This window comes from Prionailurus bengalensis, chromosome A1, assembly GCF_016509475.1.
Source record: "Prionailurus bengalensis isolate Pbe53 chromosome A1, Fcat_Pben_1.1_paternal_pri, whole genome shotgun sequence".
In the NCBI taxonomy this organism is placed as follows: Eukaryota; Metazoa; Chordata; class Mammalia; order Carnivora; family Felidae; genus Prionailurus; species Prionailurus bengalensis.
The window spans coordinates 163,915,105-163,935,620 of NC_057343.1; the positions used below are offsets into that span (position 1 = coordinate 163,915,105).

General features: G+C 34.3%; 1 protein-coding gene across 1 annotated transcript in view; it reads right to left on the minus strand.

Moving 5' to 3' along the window:
* Nucleotides 1–20,516, minus strand: part of SLCO4C1 (solute carrier organic anion transporter family member 4C1) — a 77,899-nt gene that overhangs the window by 10,019 nt on the left and 47,364 nt on the right. Inside the window, exons 6-12 of the mRNA XM_043594474.1 lie at nt 17,634–17,752; nt 15,199–15,343; nt 14,631–14,826; nt 8,873–9,026; nt 5,125–5,315; nt 3,713–3,777; nt 1,845–1,982 (exon numbers count right to left, since the gene is read on the minus strand). Of these exons, the coding sequence (XP_043450409.1) occupies nt 1,845–1,982; nt 3,713–3,777; nt 5,125–5,315; nt 8,873–9,026; nt 14,631–14,826; nt 15,199–15,343; nt 17,634–17,752 (1,008 nt within the window). The remainder of the gene's footprint in view (nt 1–1,844; nt 1,983–3,712; nt 3,778–5,124; nt 5,316–8,872; nt 9,027–14,630; nt 14,827–15,198; nt 15,344–17,633; nt 17,753–20,516) is intronic.

Below are 20,516 nucleotides of genomic sequence, written 5' to 3' on the forward strand. Positions count from 1 at the left end.
AAGGTCTCGCTATTCATCCATTCTTTTCCCAAAATTGGTGAGCATCTTTATGATCATTGCTTTGAACTCTTTATCAGTAGGCTGCTTATCTCTATTTCCCTAAAGTCTTTTTATCTTAGAGTTGCTTTGTTCTTTGGTTTGGAATATATTCCTCTGTCTTCTCATTTTGCTTATCTCTCTGTTATTAGTCTATGTTTTAGGTAAAATGACTACCTTTTTCAGTCTTGAAGTTGTGGGCTTGTGTAAGAGCTGTTTCATGTGGCCCCAAAACACAATCTCCCCTGGCTACAGACACAGGCCCCCAATGGATATTCTTTTGTGGGCACTAAGTGCTAGCTGGCTACAATAGGGACGCAGCTGCTTTATGGGGTAGGTAGGGCTCCAGGTGCTTGGCCAATCCAGTTTTGGGTTGGCAGCCATATGGGTAGGGCAGTGGTTAAGGTGTTTGCCTGATCCAGTTGGAGCTTGTCTGCTACATTGGGAGGGTGACGCTCAGGAAGTTTATCTTTCTAGTTGTGGCTAGATCTCTACAGTGGGTGAGTAGAGTACTGGGAATTTTCTCAGCCTGGTTACAGTGCAGGGTGCACAAACATGACCTCTAGTGCTAATAGACAAGAGGGAGGGCACAGAAAATGACATTCAAAGACTGTCACCACCAAGTTGGGATGAAATTACAAAAATGGCACCTACCAGAGCTTCTGTCCCTGGATAATGTCACCGCAGGTTCCTGCCTCTCTAGCAGCCACCTTAAATTTAGTAAGTGGGTCTTCTGTGCTTATAGTCTGGGTACTTTTCAATCTGTTGCTTTTGTGCTGGATCTCAGGATGAGTGGGTCTGCACATAAGCCCTTTAAGAGTGGGATTTCTGTTCCCTATAGTTCTGTGATTCTCTTGATCTTAATCTCTGTTTATTTTCACAACCAGATGTTTTGAGATCTTGTCTCTCCAGTGCCAGTCCTCAGGGTCAGGGTGCCTACTGTGCAGCACAATCCATTCACTAGTTGAGGAACTGCTCTTTATTTTGGGGATCCCTCCCAATTGTGGAGTTACTAGGTCTGGGGTGAGATCCTCAGCAAGGCCATGTCTCTGCCTTTCCTACCCGACTTAATGCATCTCTTTTGTCTTTTGTTATGGGGTGCTGTGTCGAATGCTAAGATCCTTTTTAGAAAATTATTCTACATGTAGCTGTAAATTTATTGTGTCCATGGGAGGAGATGAGTTCAGGGTCTGCCTATGCCACCATCTTGAAACCTCTACCTCTATTTTTAATTTAAATATTTTAATATTTTAGGTTGTTTTTAAATTTTTAAATTTTAACTCTTGCAAAACACATGCATTGGCGTAATCAATCTTCTGCAATCTTAAATGTCATTTATTGCTTAACCAAGACTATCCAAGATGGGCTACCAAAGGCAAAAAGGGTTAAACATCATAGCTAACCTTTTAAACTATAAAAACATTTCTTACAACATGCCTCTGAGCCAAAAGATACTTCCCTACCTCAGCTCTAAGTACTTTCCAAAGAGCAGGTATCTAGATGACAATCATTCCAGAGAGTTTTTCAGAATTGTCTTTTATCTTTTTGTCAGACTTTCAAAAAATTTTTGACAGAAGTTGTTTTAAAAAATTACATGTGATTTCATGAAAGGTAAAATGTTATTCTCTTCTGAGACTGAGCCTAACAGACTCATTAAAACCTTTCATCACATGCTGTGTTAACTGATCTCTATAGGATACCCCAGTAGCATGGACTAATAAACATTATAAAACTTAAGTAACAATAAGATTTTTTTTTCTTTTGAGATTACCAATTTAATCTAAAGTTATCAAGAAATCACCACTTACTTATGGCTACTAGCATGTAGGCCATCTTGATGTTATCATAAATCCAGCAAGCGCCTCTAGTTCCACATTCATTAATATCCCACAGAATACATGTGCTGTCTATTGTGATACCAAATATAATTGGTCCAGGTATTGTGCCTAGAAGAATTATATGTGAAATAAACATCAGTAAAGATTATAGCCTACAGTTATAGATTTTTATATACATGGCTATACATATATTTTATATAAATAAGACTAGGAATTAATCTGGACATATATAAATCAATCAGTTCATGTACAAGTAATAGGGGTATAAAGAAACAGATAAAACATTCTAAAATAATTATATAATTATTATATACTTCTAATCAATTCAAAAATTCATTTTAATAAGAATATCTGAGGGGCGCCTGGGTGGCGCAGTCGGTTAAGCGTCCGACTTCAGCCAGGTCACGATCTCGCGGTCCGTGAGTTCAAGCCCCGTGTCAGGCTCTGTCTGGGCTGATGGCTCAGAGCCTGGAGCCTGTTTCTGATTCTGTGTCTCCCTCTCTCTCTGCCCCTCCCCCGTTCATGCTCTGTCTCTCTCTGTCCCAAAAATAAATAAACGTTGAAAAAAAATTTTTTTTTAAAAAAAGAGTATCTGGCATGCATTAGGCTAACATTTAGCTAAGTAAATATTTTAATTCACTGCTTTCCTAATTTAATGAATATGTTTGAAATTAGCTATTTTAATTTTAAAAAATCAAAATTATTGAGGCACAAGTGCTAAACTACAGTATATGTGTTATGTGCATGTGCATGCATGAAGAGTGAACATGTGTATGCACACACATGCACATACATATACATTCATACTAACATGCTTAGGAATACTATCTCAAAAACACCCCCTCCCTCGCATGAAGTCACGAGGCTCTAAGCTGCCACATCTTTAGGAAGTTTCCAACTGTTGCAAATCAAATACATGAAGTGGTATTTCTTACACAAAGATTTCAGTTACATCCAGTCTGTTTTTTCATGACCTGAAGACTGACAGAGTCAAAATAGCACTGGATTGAGAATAAAGTTATCATCTTCCTATTCTCATTTTCACCACAAATTGTGTAACCCTGGGCAAATCCCTGAATCTCCCAGAACCTTAATTTATTCACCTAAAGATGGGAAAGTTGGTTCACAGGATTTCTAATGCTGCTAACTTTTGGTTTTTAGTTTTATAAATGATCTTTATATTATGGGTATAATATTGTGGGAATAATCATACACACATATGATTATATGTATAATACAGTATTTCTGTCCTTCTGTTTCTTCCTACATCTGGAAACTTATGAAATTTTCTATAAAATCTTTCTTCCATCAATTCTTAACTAGCCATAATATGTATGCCAAATTTTAATTGAAATTTGTTAACTCATTATTTTTCATTGCTACTACGATATAATTATGCCCCAAATGGAGATCAATGCTGGGAGAAAAGGAATTGCAATAGTTATAAATATGATTCTATCATAATTTATGTTGATAATAGGTTTTACATGAATAAGAAAAATTTATGTATTTTACTGTGCTCAATTAAAAATGTGTTGATAATCCTATGTTATATTTATAATAAATATGATACACTCTTTAAAGTTATATTTGTAACAGAATTGGAAATGACAGTTAACCAATCAGGTAGGTTAAAGAGTAAAGTCATTATTTTCTTATGTGATCTGTAAACAATACTACATCTCAAATATTAGAAAACAACTTTCTTCAATGACAATTACATAGTTTTCTATGGCATTTAAATTATTTTCTTGGCATATCCCTTAAGTGAATTAATCAATAATCCTAATCAACAAAAATAACCAACAGTCACCAATGAATTAAGAAAAATGGCATACCAACTAATCGAAGCAGCATAAACTGTATTCCCAATGCTAGGGACCGTTGCCTCTGATTAACACACCTAAAGATATCAAATACGTATACGTTAACTAAAAGTGGTCATATAGTATATTTGCTCTTAAAGCCAATTTATTTTTCTACCAGTTTAGCATTTCTAGATTAAGTAAATGTTATGTGCATGAAATAAACAAACTATTTATAACAGCTTATACAGAGTTGAACCTTTCTGGAATTATAAAAGAATAAAAATGTTACATGAACTAAAACACTACAAAACACCAAAAAGAATCAAAGTTTGACAAATATATCGAATATGTATGAATTGAAACAAATGTAAAAAAGAAAGCACATGCATTAATAAGACTTGTTTTTTACTATCCCTTAAGTCACAAGTCACATGACTTAAGTCACAAACAAATAAATATTACTCTAATTCTTACTAAGTTTTGAGACAGAAACCATACATAGGGGATAAAGTACTAATTCAGGTTTTGTAAAACAGTTGTTGAGGCTCAATCTGATTCAACAATGATTCTTTAAGTAATCACTATCAAACATGAAATGAGACATGATACTGGCACACAAGAGTTAGACAGGAGATAAAAGAGATCAACTAGTTTTTAAAAACAAACATGTAGTTGAAAAGTTTTATAGATAATGTTCCAAAAATGAAGTTTTAAAAAATCGTTTTCTCAGTTCTCTAACTCCAATTTCCACATAGGATAATGTTATCAGACTATTTAATATTTGCAGACAGAATCTCCAAAATTTCCATTGGACAAAAAGTATGTGAAAAAGTAATGAGTATCAGGGAACAAAAACTGAAGAGTAAAAAAGCTAGAGGTTGTTAGGAAATACATAGAAAGACTGATGAACTTATGAAAGGGCAGATTTTTTTATCAAAAAAAATTGATAAGCATTTTTATCAAGTGTTGTGAAGGAAAAAGAGCAAATTGAAAGCTCAAAACACTGCCAAGAGCCATGTGGCATCTAGCTTCTCATCTAGTAGAGCATTGTTTAGAGAAGGTTGAATATCACTGCACCTACTATATGAGGTAGAATTCAGGTCATTCTGATTCTGACATATGCGGAATACTCTATATTTCCATCATACTCAAACACAGTTGAATAGCTTAAACTGAAGCCTGATGAAAGAGTCAGAGAAGCTAAAGTCAAGTATATTCCAGATAGGCAATATTAAGACACTTTCACATACATGATCACATTTAAACCTCATATATCTGGGGTTCAATGAAGTAGCTTTTCCAATGTCATAGAAGTAACAATGTTATAAGAACTGAATTAGTTTTAGAACCAGTGGTCAATATATGAACCAAATGAACCTGAGTCTATTTTCTTTACACTCAAATTGTCTTAGGGATGGCAAATTTCACAATATAATACATACCTTAGGATGGACACAGTTATAGGAGTACCAGCCATAAATGTAAAGATAATTGTAGCAAAGAAAATGCCAAGGAATATGGGCAAATTTGCACATCGACTTTCACATTTTCCAGCTTTAGCTTCAGAAATAAAACTTGCCGAAGTAGGAGTTATTTCTGTATTCCTTGCAATACAGGAACAATTGTAATATTCCTACAAATATTAGACATAATGATATTGCACGTGCTTATCTTGAAAACATATTTTATCATTGTAAGTTAGGTGATTTACAGACATGGCAATCATTTTACACAATCTTAATCTTTGAACAACAAATAATGCTACAAAAGAGTAATTAACTCTTAAGAGATTAAGTGAAAATAAAGGACAACATTTATGAAGTAGAATCATCTGTATTTGAGTAGTGTTCACTGCTTCAACTTGTAAGCTATTACTGACTCATAACTTATAAAATAAATGGACAAGAATATACCAATTATCTGACCTCACCTTCCAGACTGCTTTTAATAAATCATATTTGTTCAAATTATTTTCTTGCTTTCTTTTCCATTATAGAAGGTAAAGAAGCACACTATCTACGATAGTTTGAAAGGACAAACACTATAATTTTAACAAATGTCACCGCAAAGTTAACTAATATATCACAAGTCTCTAGGAAAAAAATATGTTGCTTTCAAGTAAACAACTTTACTATCATCTTCTGAACTTTCTGTAATTGCTTTACTAAAAGCAAGTTCTATCCCTTCTAAGATGACATATTTATGACAATGATAAGCTAGAAGTTATTGCTTCATTATCCTAAAGGCTATTTTATATATAAATATATAAGATTAACTATTTAATATATACTTACATATAAATTAATAATATGAACTGTTGGAAGGTAACATGTTAAAAGATTACAATTATTACTTTTGTAGGAAAGAAATTCAGAGTTTAGGGGTGCCTGGATGGCTCAATTGGTTAAGCTTCCGACTTCGGCCTAAGTCATGATCTTGCCATTCCCAAGTTCAAGCCCCGCATTGGGGTCTGTGCTGGCAGCTCTGAGCCTGGAACCTGCTTCAAATTCTGTGTCTCCTTTCTCTCTTCCCCTCCCCCATCCTCACTCTGTCTCTCTGTCTCTCAACAATAAATAAACATTAGGAAAAAAAAATCAGAGTTTAAGAAGTTTGTTAGGCATAATTACTTTTTAAATGTTTTTTTACAGCTCAATTGCATTCTTACTATAAATCTTTTTACAAGTTTAAGGCCTCAATAAAGTCATAACAGAGCCATAGAAGTCAAAGGGAAATAGTACTTTTTTTATTCTAAAGGCCAGAGACCTTTTTTCAGTGCTAAAGCTAATGTAAGGCCAGTGGTACTGACACAGGATATCCAAATATGCAGACAACACTCCCAAAATGGAATATTACATACTCAGCACCTGGATATATCAAATAATGAAGAAATGTAGCCTTTAAAATTTTAAGAGAAAAGTATTTTATATCTTGATGAAACTATATACCTCTCTTAAATAAAAAAGTATACAATTTTACCTGCAATATACCTAGCTCTTACTCAACATTTGCTTTGTTGTTTGGGTCAGTGTAAAAATATAAGACTAATATTTCTGTGAACAAATGTGCATAGGTATTTACTGTATTATTATCAATGCATTTTGCCTATCTGAAATATTCCATAAGAAAAAAATCCTGTGAAAAAATGAGTTGTGACATGGACCAGATAGACATGAAAAGCCAGAACAAATAGAAAATTTGTAAGTCAAAATAACTTGCTTTTCCTAAACAATCACTAGAAGACAATTTGCTATTTAAGATGGAAATTACAGTACTTGGGGAAAAATATAAATATCAAATTAATCATATCAAAATAACCAATACCAGTTCAAGTATGTTCTGGGTATTAAAGTTTTTTTTTTCTTTTTCTGGCTTCCTTATGCAGGATAATATTTGTGTCTAACATTTTTAGTTATGGGAGTAAAAATCTACAAATATCTTTTTGTTGTAATCTACTGATTAGAGTTATTCAATAGCCCTTAGCAATCATATTTTATACACAAGAAAATGCTACCTACATACCTACCTCTGAAAGTAATAGTTACCTATCATTCAGATACTTCTGATTCTGTAACATGCATCATGCTCATTTGTGGAATTTGATCCCTTATAAGTAACACAAACACCTAATTTTCTCAATCTGTTTTAAAACTAAAGGAAGCCCAGATGTCTACTAGTTTGAAGGCATGATAACCCTGAGACCTGAGATCTTAAAAATCTTCTGGAGGCCATTTATTTTTCATAGGTACTTTATGGTAATGATCTAGTTTTATCCCATGGATTAAAATTGCACATATGGTACCCCAGTCTGTTAGGTCTATTATGATTCACCACAGATATTTTTTTGACACATCTTTCAATGTTCTTAGATGATCGTTTTAAAATCTATAAGCTAGGTAATATGGAAAAAAATGTACATTGTTCCTCATATTCTCACACAGCCTGCAGGAAGATCAAATCCTAGTATGTTCAGATAAATTTCTAATGTATTTATTACACACAAAATCATTAAAGATATGTGTACATGTATATGCACACATATATTTATGTGTGTGTTTATGAACATATAAATGCATACAACCACACACATACACACACAAACACATCCAAGTTGGCTTTAGAAGAAATCTGAAGTAATTTTATAGAATCTTTCAATTAGCTTTTTCTACTTATTTATGTATAAATCTTTTCTTACAATCTTAAACTTATCTTTATATGGTAAAAGAAATGCCATTCCACTAGTCTACATTTCAAATATTCAAGATTGTACTGTTTTGTCATAATTGTTATGTATCTTACTCATTGTGGTCTCTTATTTCACAGTATATATTTCTCTCAGATCTTTTTAAAGTTATCACATTACGTATTAATCCATAACATATTATGTACTACTAATAATCTGAATGCTATTTTTCCCCAAACTCTTAAATTTAGCTAAGATGAAATCTTTAGATTATAGATATAGTACAATAAAATTCTATTGGATCTTCTTAAACTATTTAGCTGTTTAAAAAAATCATATCTAGGTAAACTAATATGCATTCTAACCTAGAATTAAAAGTAAATTTGTATGTGAGAATTAATGATTTGGGGCATTTTAAAATGAATCTGTGGTGCATCAAATAAGAATAATAAATATTTATTATGTTTCTAATATATACACTGTAATTAGTAAGAAAAGAAGTTCCCTGACTTCTAGGGGCATAAAGCATGGTTGAGAAAATAACACAATGTAAAAAGGTAAATAATATTTCATTACTATAATAGAAGTGATGTAACAAGATGTAGGTGATTAACTGCCAAATTTATTTTTCAACATTTAATGCATCTGAAATATAAAGGAAGAAGAGTCTTTTCCAGCAGGAGTGCTTAGGGTCTTTAAAAAACAAAAAATGTATATATGCATACACACACACACAATTAAGAACACTGTGCATGAGCTCTACCCTCTTAACAAATTTAAAGTGTGTAATACATTATTGTTGACAATACATACAATGTTGTACAGCAAATCGCTAAAGTTTATCCATCTAACTTTGACTGAAACTTTATGCTGGCTTCTGAATGAAGGAGGTGGGCCAGCAAGGGAAGAACAGACAGGTACTACATAACTCCACTAGAAGGACAAAGAAGGTCATCCATAAATGTACAAACACACTACCTCATTAAGGTAAAGCAGAAGACCCAAGTTACCTTTGGCTGTCTTTTTAAAAGAGAATTTTTACAACCTGCAAAGCAGGGAGAGAAATACTGGACCCCATCTCCTCCACAGACAGGATAATAATATGATTGAAAGCAGTTACAATCGGCATTACAAGGAGCAGTCAAGTTTCCCAGTTCTCCTGTCCTGTCATCAAGAAATGAAATGAGGCAAATTATCTATATTGTAACTTTTAATGAACTCTTCAGAAGCATTGTTAGATCTTGCCCTTCAGTCATTTATTTACTCACTCAACACATACTTAATTACTGAATGAATAAAACAAATCAAATGTCTGCCTTTTCACACAAAATTTAATTTCTTGTGGGAGAGAGAGTCAGCATAAACAATACTTATATAATACAATGTGTCTCAGTGATAAGAAAAACAGGCAGAGTAAGCAAATAAAGCAGGGTTTCTCATTAGGTACTACATTATTCTTTGAAGGGGTAGCAGGGAGGGAGTGCTGCTTTTGTGGATTATAGGATGCCTAGCAGCATCCCTGGCCTCTACCCATTAGATGCTAGTAGTATCCCTCAGTTATGATAACTAAAATGTCTCCAGACATTGCTAAATTTCCCTAGAGTGCGGAAAATTTTACATCTACAAGAATGAATAAAATAATGGTTTTCAAAATACTCATACTCATTTTATCAGTGGGAAAACTAGGGCCCAGAGAGATTAAGCTTTCTATCTTCACCAAATATTCCTGGTTCCCAGGCTCAGTTTTGTTCCATGCTGCCTTTTAATAGGATGCAATATCTTTGATAACATCGTTATGTTATTGTTAGGGTTACCCTAACCAAAGATACTTCTCCAATCCCTGTTTGTTCATCCATTCAACCAATAAACATTGAGCAAATGCTAGGCCCTGTGCTAGGTATCAGGAATACAGCTGAGTAAAGTAGTTGCTGTCCTCAAAGATTTCAGTCTAGGAGTAGAGATAGACACAGAAAATTATACACTAATATGGTGAACATGGTTACAGGTATTTGCAAAGTGTACTTTAGAAGCACTGAAGGACAAGCTGAAGTTTAGGTGAGAGTCTTTAGGAGCTACTACCTGAGAAAGTCTTTACATGAAGGCCTTATCGACCTGTTAAAAAAACAATGGGTTTTAACCTATTTTTGAAAAGGTAATCAAAGTATTTTTACACTGGAAAGTGACACTGTCAAAAGCACATCTTAGAGAAATAATGCCAGGAGTGATGCAGAGTATAAATGTGAAGGAAGGAGACCAGTTATAATATGCCAAACAGTAGAGAACCAAAATAGAACATTTGATTAAAGGAGACAGATTTGGGAAATATTTTGGCTGATTCTGGATGTCGAATCATCTAAAATATTGGGGGTAAGATTTGGTGTTTGAAGATGGGTATAGGACAAAAGAGTCAAGAAACTATTATTAGAAAAATAGTCAATGCTTGAAAAGTTTATTAAATGCTCTTAATATATACATATTGTTTTTAAAATACATAACACATTTTAAATTTCCTGAATATTTAAAATATACACGTGTATAAACACACACACCCATACCACATACTGTCTAACTTGGTGTTTTGGTAGAAAAAGAGAACTAGTTTGGGGAGGACATGATGAATGAGGTTTTATACATACTGAGGTTTAAGAGTATCAGAATTTGGTGAAGAAATATAGCCTGGAGCTAGATATCTAATATTGTTTGCATATAAATGTGGCTGAAACCATGATAATGATAAGATTAGCCATATAAGGAGCATAGAGCAAGAGAGTAGAGGTCTCAAGTGTCCATTTATTTCATGAATACATAGTAAGCTCCAATATTGTGCTAGACTCTACTCAAAGTGATGGAAACATATCTAAAAGAAATGAATAGAAAAAGGGAGGGAGGAAAGAAGGAAATGGAAAAGGAAGGCAGGCAGGTAGGGCAGAAAGAAAAGGATAATAAAATCCCTCCTCATCACCATGAAGCTAACTTCCTTGCTTTCCATTGCAGGTCAAAATCAGTAAATGAGTGATTTATCTAAGGATTATAAGAGAATAACTGCTATGTTGGAAAATGATATTTAAGGGGTAGGTGGAGAATAAGGAGTCAAGAAAGAGTAAAGGAGAGAAAACAAATTGGAAACAAATCAGTGGAAGTTGGAAGAAAAGGTGATCAAAGAGTGAATTGTAAATAATTCATTACTCTGCCTGGAGTCTCTTCCTCTAATCAATTCCATAGGCTGCTGCTAGATTTCTTTATCAAGCACTATTTTACCCTCAAAAACAAGCATTATAGTCTACCTACAACTAGCTTACGATATAGATACAGAAGTAAGGGGACTACAGAAATACTACCCCTTCAATTCTAGAAATGGCGTCCACACATTTTTAAACTTAACTTTTCCAATGTAAAATTCTCACACTATCAATATGTGATTACTAAGAACATGAAGGTGTATGACAGTATGATGCAAACTTAAGTAGAAACAGAGAAATGTAGCATATATTCCTTTTAGTTAAGTGTATATAAACTACTTAAGCCTATATATTTTATAAAGGTTAATTTCATGAGGTAAAGGGGAAACTATTATTAGAAAAATAGTCAATGCTTGAAAAGTTTCTTAAATGCTCTTAATATATACATATTGTTTTTAAAATACATAACATATTTTAAATTTCCTGAATATTTAGGGGCGCCTGGGTGGCGCAGTCAGTTAAGCGTCCGACTTCAGCCAGGTCACGATCTCGCGGTCCGTGAGTTCGAGCCCCGCGTCAGGCTCTGGGCTGATGGCTCAGAGCCTGGAGCCTGTTTCCGATTCTGTGTCTCCCTCTCTCTCTGCCCCTCCCCCGTTCATGCTCTGTCTCTCTCTGTCCCAAAAATAAATAAACGTTGAAAAAAAAATTTCCTGAATATTTAAAATATACACGTGTATAAACACACACACCCATATATGTGAGCAACACATTTATAACAAATAATAGAATTTAAATGTCAATTTCTTATTTGAATCCCAACTATTCTATAATTATGTCTCTACTGTAAGGAAAGATTTCCCTAAACCTATCATAACATCTTAATAGGTATGCATCTTTAAGGTGCTGTTTCAGATAAGTAAAGCAATTCTCGCTATAGACCAGATAGAGAAAAAATACTGTGTTTCATATTTCACAGTATTTCATATTTCACAAGGTTCTAAGTAGAAAGTAAAACACAAATCACAATTATCAACACTGATTACCAGAACAAACCCAGAGTCAAGGCAATATGAGAACAGTAGGAAGCTTTAATAACTAATTTATTTCTAGAAATGACAGTCTGCTTTCAATTGTTGTGTCCACATTAAACATTTAATAATAAATTAATGTAAAATATTACAAATATTAAAAATACCCTCTGAAATGATTAGTATTGTTAATCTTAAGGTTTTTTTTTAAAGTTTCATTCATTTTTGAGAGAGAGAAAACATGTGCGCATGCACAAGTGGGGGAGGGGCAGAGAGAGGGAGACACAGAATTCAAAGCAGGCTTCAGGTTCTGGGCTGTCAGTGCAAAACCCTAATGCAGGGCTTGAACCCACAAATGGTGAGATCATGAACTGAGCTGAAGTCAGATGCATAACTGACAACCACCGAGGTACCCCAATCTTAAGTTTTTAATATATACTATTTAACAGGATTTTAAATGAACCTATCAATAAGCCTAATTCATTAATTCATAGTTGCAAAGCTGTATTTAACAACCATAACTTCTTTTTCCTCATAACTAACAAGGTATGTTTTGTGCTTCTTAGTCTGTTTCTCTTTCCATATACTACTTTTTTTTTTAATATATGTGTTTGTTGGATGAGGCTATAGTGAGTAAACTATCTACGGTATGGACATTTTAATATGCAGTGTACGGAGCTAACATGAAGAATTTGAGGGGCACCTGAGTGGCTCAGTTAAGCGTCTAACTCTTGATTTCTGCTCAGATCATGACTTCACAGTTCCCGCGTTGGAGCCCCGTGTCAGGCTCTGCACTGACAGTATGGAGCTTGTTTGGGATTCTCTCTCTCCCTCTCTCTCTGCCCCTTCCCCACTCAAGCACATGGGCGCACACTCTCTCTCAAAATAAATAAATGAACTTAAAAAAAAAAAGAATTTGAGGCCACAGAGGAAAAAAAATTTACAATGTCTCACCTATTCTGCGACATTAAACTCTATCTCCATCTCCATTTATATCTAAATAAATACACACAACTCAAACTGACACCTTCTCTCTTGTCTTCCCTTCTGGTTAGGCAAAGGACAGCTTATCTGGTAGGAACTCTTGTTTAAAGTAGAAAATAGCAAATAGATTCACCTCCACATCATTCATCTTTCAAGGTAATTAAACTAGTGGTAAACTATCCATAACTTTCTGTTCTAAAAGGAATATACAAAAAACAAGTGGTTTCTCAGGATACGTTTGGGTAAAGTTTATAGGTGTAAAGTCAGGTCTGCAGTACTTACCTGTACCTACCTTTCAACATTCCAGATATTTTTTCATTTAGGAACATGACCTAAGTCCCATTGGAACTGGTTCCTGAACCTACCAGCCTTTACTAGGCATTTATGCCTAATATACTCCCTCTGCCTTTCCCTCTTCTCAAATTTTTAACTCTCATAGCTTTTTTTGTACCCTTAAAAAATATGTAAACCAATTTCTCTGTTATACCATGAAACTTTTTCTGAATCTAATCAAAGGATACTGAAAAGCTCTCCTTCTTTTGAATTTCATAGCCCTTTGTGTGTCTCTCATTACCTAATACATTGTTCATTTACCGTTTTTTTCCCAATCACTCCTGCTACATTGCAAACTCCTTTAGAGCAGGGATTTTTCAGCCAGAGGATGTAGTAAAAAAATGTTGAATAAATGTAATAGAGGTGAACTTAACATTGCTTTAGAATGCTCAGCATCTCATTAATGTAAAAGAATGACAGCAACTGCAAATCACAATCGTTACTGGCAAACTCATCCAACAAAGTACATTCTATTTAGGTTATTGGAATGCCATACTCTACAGAACTGTGGAGTCCTTGACCTAGAGTACCATCTCTCTTACCAGCCTCAAACACATTCAGTGAAACAATTAAAGCAACACTGCAGGCTATGAATGCACCACTATGCAACATCCTCCTGCCTGATCCACTAATTGATGCCTTAGGATTTCAAAACTAAACATACAAGGCAAAAGTAAACATACAAAGATAAAATGGTCATACCAGTTACAGGTGGAAACATGTTTACAGGTCATAACAAGAAGTCATTTATTTCTTTACAATAACCATGAACTTCTAAAGTGGAAACAATAATCATTAGTATAACCTAGGACTAGCTTCATTTTAATTTATCTGCAGACTATTTTCAACCCCCCTAATACACTAATGTCGCCATAGAGCCATCTCCATTTTTAAAGATTTAAATCAATAGCAACATATGAAATTCTCCCTAGGATGTGAGTCCTTTCAGGGCAAAGATTCTGTTACTTTAATCTTTGTATCCCTGAACATAGTTCAGGATACATTGCCCAGGAGAGAATAGTTGAGTAGTTACTCTTCAACTGCTCTCCAGATAAACACCCAACATTTAATAAGATGTCAAATTATTTAAACCAGCAAAACAAGAAAAAAAAAAAAAACCTTACATCTTCTTATATACGAAAAAGCCAATTTTTCATTATTTTATTCAAGAAAGCATATACTTGAAAATACACACACAGCTTTTACTCTCATATCAATATCAAAAAGTACTGAAATATATTTACCCATTATATGATTCAGACACACCGGCAAAAGGCTCATTTTCACAGTTGGCATAAACAAATACAAAACTCAGCACAAGCGCAACTAAAGATGTGAGCAAAGCAAACTTCATTGTGTTTTTACATGTCATTTTGAGTTTTGAAACAAGTACACCACCTAAAATCTGACCAAGAGCAGCTCCAGGAATTAAAACAGCCCCTGATGAGAAAGAAGACAGAGAGAGTGAGAATACAGGTGTAGTCAGTTACTCACATGACAAACTGGGAAACATCAAAAACAAGCACCAGTAGTGTTTTAACACATAAATGCTATCATGTGATTTATAATGTTTTGAATATTAAGATCAACAAATATTCTCTTTAGCTATACAGCCTCTGTATTTCGTGTTCATACAACAGACTATTAACAGAAAATCTGAAACTTTTATCAAAATCAGTAGTTTAAATTTAAAATCAGTAGTTTAAATTTCAAGAAGTGGCTATCCAAAATGATATATTATTCTAATAAAAATTTAATGTAGTAAAGTAAAATTATTAGATTAAATATGAACAAAGAAAAAAAATGGTTTACCTCCAAGGGTAGCTGCAAAGCTGGAAGACAATCCAAATTGATTTTCTATAAATTTAGGTAAAAATGTAGCAAATCCAGTAGTAATTAAGCCTTCTGAGGAAGTTGAAAAAACTAAACACATAAAGACAGTATTCCTCATCAAATTCTAAAGAAAAAATATAGTTCACCAAATGAATAAGTATGATTATACTGCAAAATGCAACATTAAAATGGCAGCATGATGAAATGGCAAATTTTTAATAAACACAGTATAACTATCTGTAAAATTTCAGCATTTCCTCCAGCATAAAAATGAAATATTAATAGCTTGATATATACAACATTGAGAAAATTTATATGTGGAGCACCTAGAGAATTGACAGGTGATTGATTCAACAGTAGGGTGACTGTATCTTTATCATATGCAAAGGATGGGATAAAGGAGGTAAAAGCCAGGTTGGAAAGGTTTTCTCCAGTATATGATAAACTTCCATACATTAAATCTACCCCTTGTGTGATGTTTTGAATTCCCATGTCTACTAAATGAAGAACTTGGTTATAAACACAGATGAGAATGGTCTCTTAGTATCAAATTTGTATTGTTCTATGAGTAAAGGACTCACTAGTTAAGAAACTTAAGATAGTTATAGAGTTCAGCAATTTTAAATAGGTGGATACACTGCTGGACTTCTCAGAATCTTAAACTATCAGAGGAGAGTACAGAGATTAATTAATCTAATATATCTGCCCACAAAGTGAAAGCCAAATTATACTTCTGGAATATTAAGTGAAAAAAAATTTAATTAAATCAAGCAAAATACACACACTCACAACCACTCACAGGAGTCATGAAGAGACAAGGCAAGAGAGTTAGAGAGAGTTAGAAGTTAGATCCAGATGATCTAACTTAAGAATAATAGTAGTGACAAAAAAGAGAAAAGTACCTGAATGAAAACATTCAATAATTTTTAAAAAATAATAATGGCAGAAAACATTTAAATCTTCAGGTTTAAAAAGATAATGGATTTCTAGCAAGAATTAATGGGGAAAAAAAAAACACATACTTAGGCATAACCTAATATATTGCCTGAAATCAAAGATAGATAGAAATAAAAATGAATCATACTAACTTGGATGTAACTTCTCAACCACAACACATTTAACTAGAAAAGAGTAAGATAACATCCACAGAATTCTGGGACTAAAAGAGTATGATCAGAAAAGGTCCATTTAGTCAGAAATATCATTCAGTATTCAAGGATACTTAGATGCTACTCTGTCTGAGGAAAACTAGCAATAAAATACTGAATCCAGAGGGATCTGAATCAGAATTGAGACCTCAAAGCATGAAACCATAAGAATAAAAAAAAAGCAGTAATATACATAAAAATGGTAATATACATAACAATTTATAAAATAAATAGAAATATATGACATAGAACATAACTATTACAAAAGAAAATCGTTGTTGGGATTAAAAATCATGAACAGGGGCGCCTGGGTGGCGCAGTCGGTTAAGCGTCCGACTTCAGCCAGGTCACGATCTCGCGGTCCGGGAGTTCGAGCCCCGCGTCGGGCTCTGGGCTGATGGCTCAGAGCCTGGAGCTGTTTCCGATTCTGTGTCTCCCTCTCTCTCTACCCCTCCCCTGTTCATGCTCTGTCTCTCTCTGTCCCAAAAATAAATAAAAAACGTTGGGGAAAAAAAAATTAAAAAAAAAATCATGAACAATGTCAGAAAAACACAAGAATGTGCCTGCATGGGAGGGAATAGAGTTAAAAGGTAAGATAAATCAATTAAAAACATTTCAGGCTTTCATTTAAGGAAGAAAATGAAAATGATTGAGAAGGAAATAATTTCAAATCTTGAAAAGGTAAAATTACAAAGTCCTGTATGTACAAAACTTCTATGATGCTAAATGAAAGAATGTTTTTCTGTGCAAATACAACAGAACAGACCATAACACTTGTTTCTTTAATCTCAAATTCAAACCAAGTAACCACTAACTGCCACCTATTTCACAAGGGAAAAATACTGGTTAGACATTCTCTAATATATATTTATAATTTAGTGATAACTGATCTATTACATAAAGGAAGTGGCATGGAATAATGAACTATAGTGCTAAAGAGAAACCACTGAATATTGATATTGTCATTAAGACAACTCATGTTCTTTCAACCATTCTATCCTGGAATAGTTCTCATTTACTCAAAGCATAATAAAATTAAATCTGAGGAGTTATTTATTTATAAGAGCTAGAATTATAATAAGTAAGCAAAAATGCATTGTGAAAATATGTATATATATACTTATTTATATGTATATATAATATAAATATCTACCTATATATGTGGAGGAGGGTGTGTGTGTATATGTGTGTGTGTGTGTGTGTGTGAGTGAGAGAGAGAGAGAGAGAGAGAGAGAGCAAGCATGTATGTGTATAGTGTTATTTTACCTTTAGGGCAGCTGGAAAATCTTTAAAGCTTGTTCCAAAACTCTCCTCGGTGTCTTTTAAGGAACTACTCTTATCCTGGTGAGTCTGGGAAATTCTTTCACCTTGAATTTTTGCTGTACCTAAAAAAACAGTAAATGTACTTCTTCTATCACTTCATTCTTCATTTTTTTAATGCTTACTTTTAATTTTTTTTTAATTTTTTATTCTGAAGTTAGTTAACCTACAGTGTAGTCTTGGGTTCAGGAGTAGAACCCAGCAATTCATCACTTACATATAACACCCAGTGCTCATTCCAACAAGTGCCTTCCTTAATGCCCATCACCCATTTATCCCACCTGCCCCACCCCCATCAACCCTTAGTTTGTGCTCTGTATTTAAGAGTCTCTTATGGTTTGCCTCCCTCTGTTTTTATCTTATTTTTCCTTCCCTTCCCCTATGATCATCTCTTAATTTTCCAACATTCCACATGAGTTAAATCATGTGATATCTTTCTCTGAGTGATAATCATGTGATATCTTTCTCATCCATGTTGTTGCAAATGGCAACATTTCATTCTTTTTCATCCCTGAGTAGTATTCTATTCCAGTGTGTGTGTGTGTGTGTGTGTGTGTGTGTGTGTGTGTGTATACATTGTGTGTGTGTGTGTGTGTGTGTATATATATATATATATATGCATACATACATACCACATCTTCTTAATCCATTCATCAGTTGATGTACTTTAGGGCTCTTTCCAAACTTTGGCTATTGTTGACAGCACTACTATAAATATTGGGGTGCATGTGCCCCTTCAAATCAGCATTTTTGTATCCTTTGGATAAATTCCTAGTAGTGCAATTGCTGGGTTGTAGGGGAATTCTGTTTTTAATTTTTTTGAGGAACCTCCACACTGTTTTCCAGAGTGGCTACACCAGTTTGCATTCCCACCAACAGTGCAACGGGTTCCCCTTTCTCCCTATACTTGCCAATACTTCTTTCTTGTTTTGTTAATTTTAGCCATTCTGACTGGTGTGATGTTGTATCTCATTGTGGTTTTGATTTGCATTTCCCTGATGATGAGTGCTTTTAAGCATCTTTTCAGGTATCTGTTTGCCATATGGATGTCTTCTTTGGAAAACTGTTTATTTGCCCCATTTTTTCACTAGATTATTTGTTTTGAGGGTGTTGAGTTTGGAAATGCTTACTTATTAACTGACACCCACTTCTACAAGTTTATAAAACCATAACATAAGAAGCCAGTTCCTCTGTCAACAAAATTGCACAAACCTTTACGTATATAATTTTTTCTGAGAGCTAGAATTATTACTATCAGCTAAGGAAGTTCCAACCAGTCTAAAAATTAAGATGAGACAATTCTGTTCCAACGATATATTTATCCTCTTTATTTAAAAATATCTCTTAGGGGCGCCTGGGTGGTTCAGTCGGTTAAGTGGCCGACTTCGACTCAGGTCATGATCTCATAGCCCGTGAGTTCGAGCCCCACGTTGGGCTCTGTGCTGACAGCTCAGAGCCTGGAGCCTGTTTCGGATTCTGTGTCTCCCTCTCTCTGACCCTCCCCCGTTCATGCTCTGTCTCTCTTGGTCTCAAAAACAAATAAACGTTAAAAAATAAAATAAAATAAAAAAATAAAAATATCTCTTAAATTCTTTTCTTCTTTTTGAATGGCTCTCTTTTTCATCCATTATATATTAAACAATGTATGTTCGAGGTTCTTTTCTTTTACTCTCTTAAGTTCTTTTTTTTTTCATTTTTTTTGATGTTTATTTTTGAGAGAGAAAGAGAGACAGAGCACGAGTGGGGGGAGGGCAGAGACAGAGGGAGACATAGAATCCGAAGCAGGCTCCAGGATCTGAGCTGTCAGCACAGAGCCCGACATGGGGCTTGAACCCACGAACTGTGAGATCATGACCTGAGCTGAAGTCATACGCTTAACCGACTGAGCCACCCAGGTGCCCCTACTCTCTTTAATTCTAACATGCTTCACAGATGAAGTATTTACCATGTATTATCATGTCTCTTTGATTTTTAATAATGGTACTGTGAATAAATCTGAGAAAACAGTCAATACATGGAATTATAAGTTGGATGGCCCGGGGTAGACAGGAATCAGTGAGACCAACTACTTCTACTCTGCCAACTTTTCTTTTGCCCATTCCCAAAGTTAATCATCTACCTTTTACATGTAATAGAAACAACAATTTAATCTTCAGCCTAGAGAAAAATACTTTTATAGATAATTTGAACTACATGATTATATGGAAGCAAAGTTTTCCAGAGAAGGGGAATGGATAGATATTCTTTTCTATTAATCTTTTCTTTTTGGACAAACTGTCTAATATTGAAATATGGTGAAAAATGAGTATACTACAGCATTACTTTTATGACAATTGGAAAAAAAGTACTTGTTCTCTCATCAACAAATAACATCAATGATTTAAGGCAGATTAATTATTGGGTAGTGAGTAACTGAATACAAACTAATAGTTTGAAAGATACTTGTACTTTGCATATACATAAAGCAAGATTCCAGACAACACACAGAAAACAAATTTAGTTAAGTATACAGTAAGAAAGTGCCTATGTACAGTTTTATTGATTTTATTAACTGGAAATAAAGGAAAACCATAAGTATTAAGATTGCTACCCAGTATTTCCTAAAGACAAATGTTCAAAAGTTTGCATAGGCAGGGGCGCCTGGGTGGCGCAGTCGGTTAAGCGTCCGACTTCAGCCAGGTCACGATCTCGCGGCCCGTGAATTCAAGCCCCGCGTCGGGCTCTGGGCTGATGGCTCAGAGCCTGGAGCCTGTTTCTGATTCTGTGTCTCCCTCTCTCTGCCCCTCCCCCGTTCATGCTCTGTCTCTCTCTGTCCCAAAAATAAGTAAA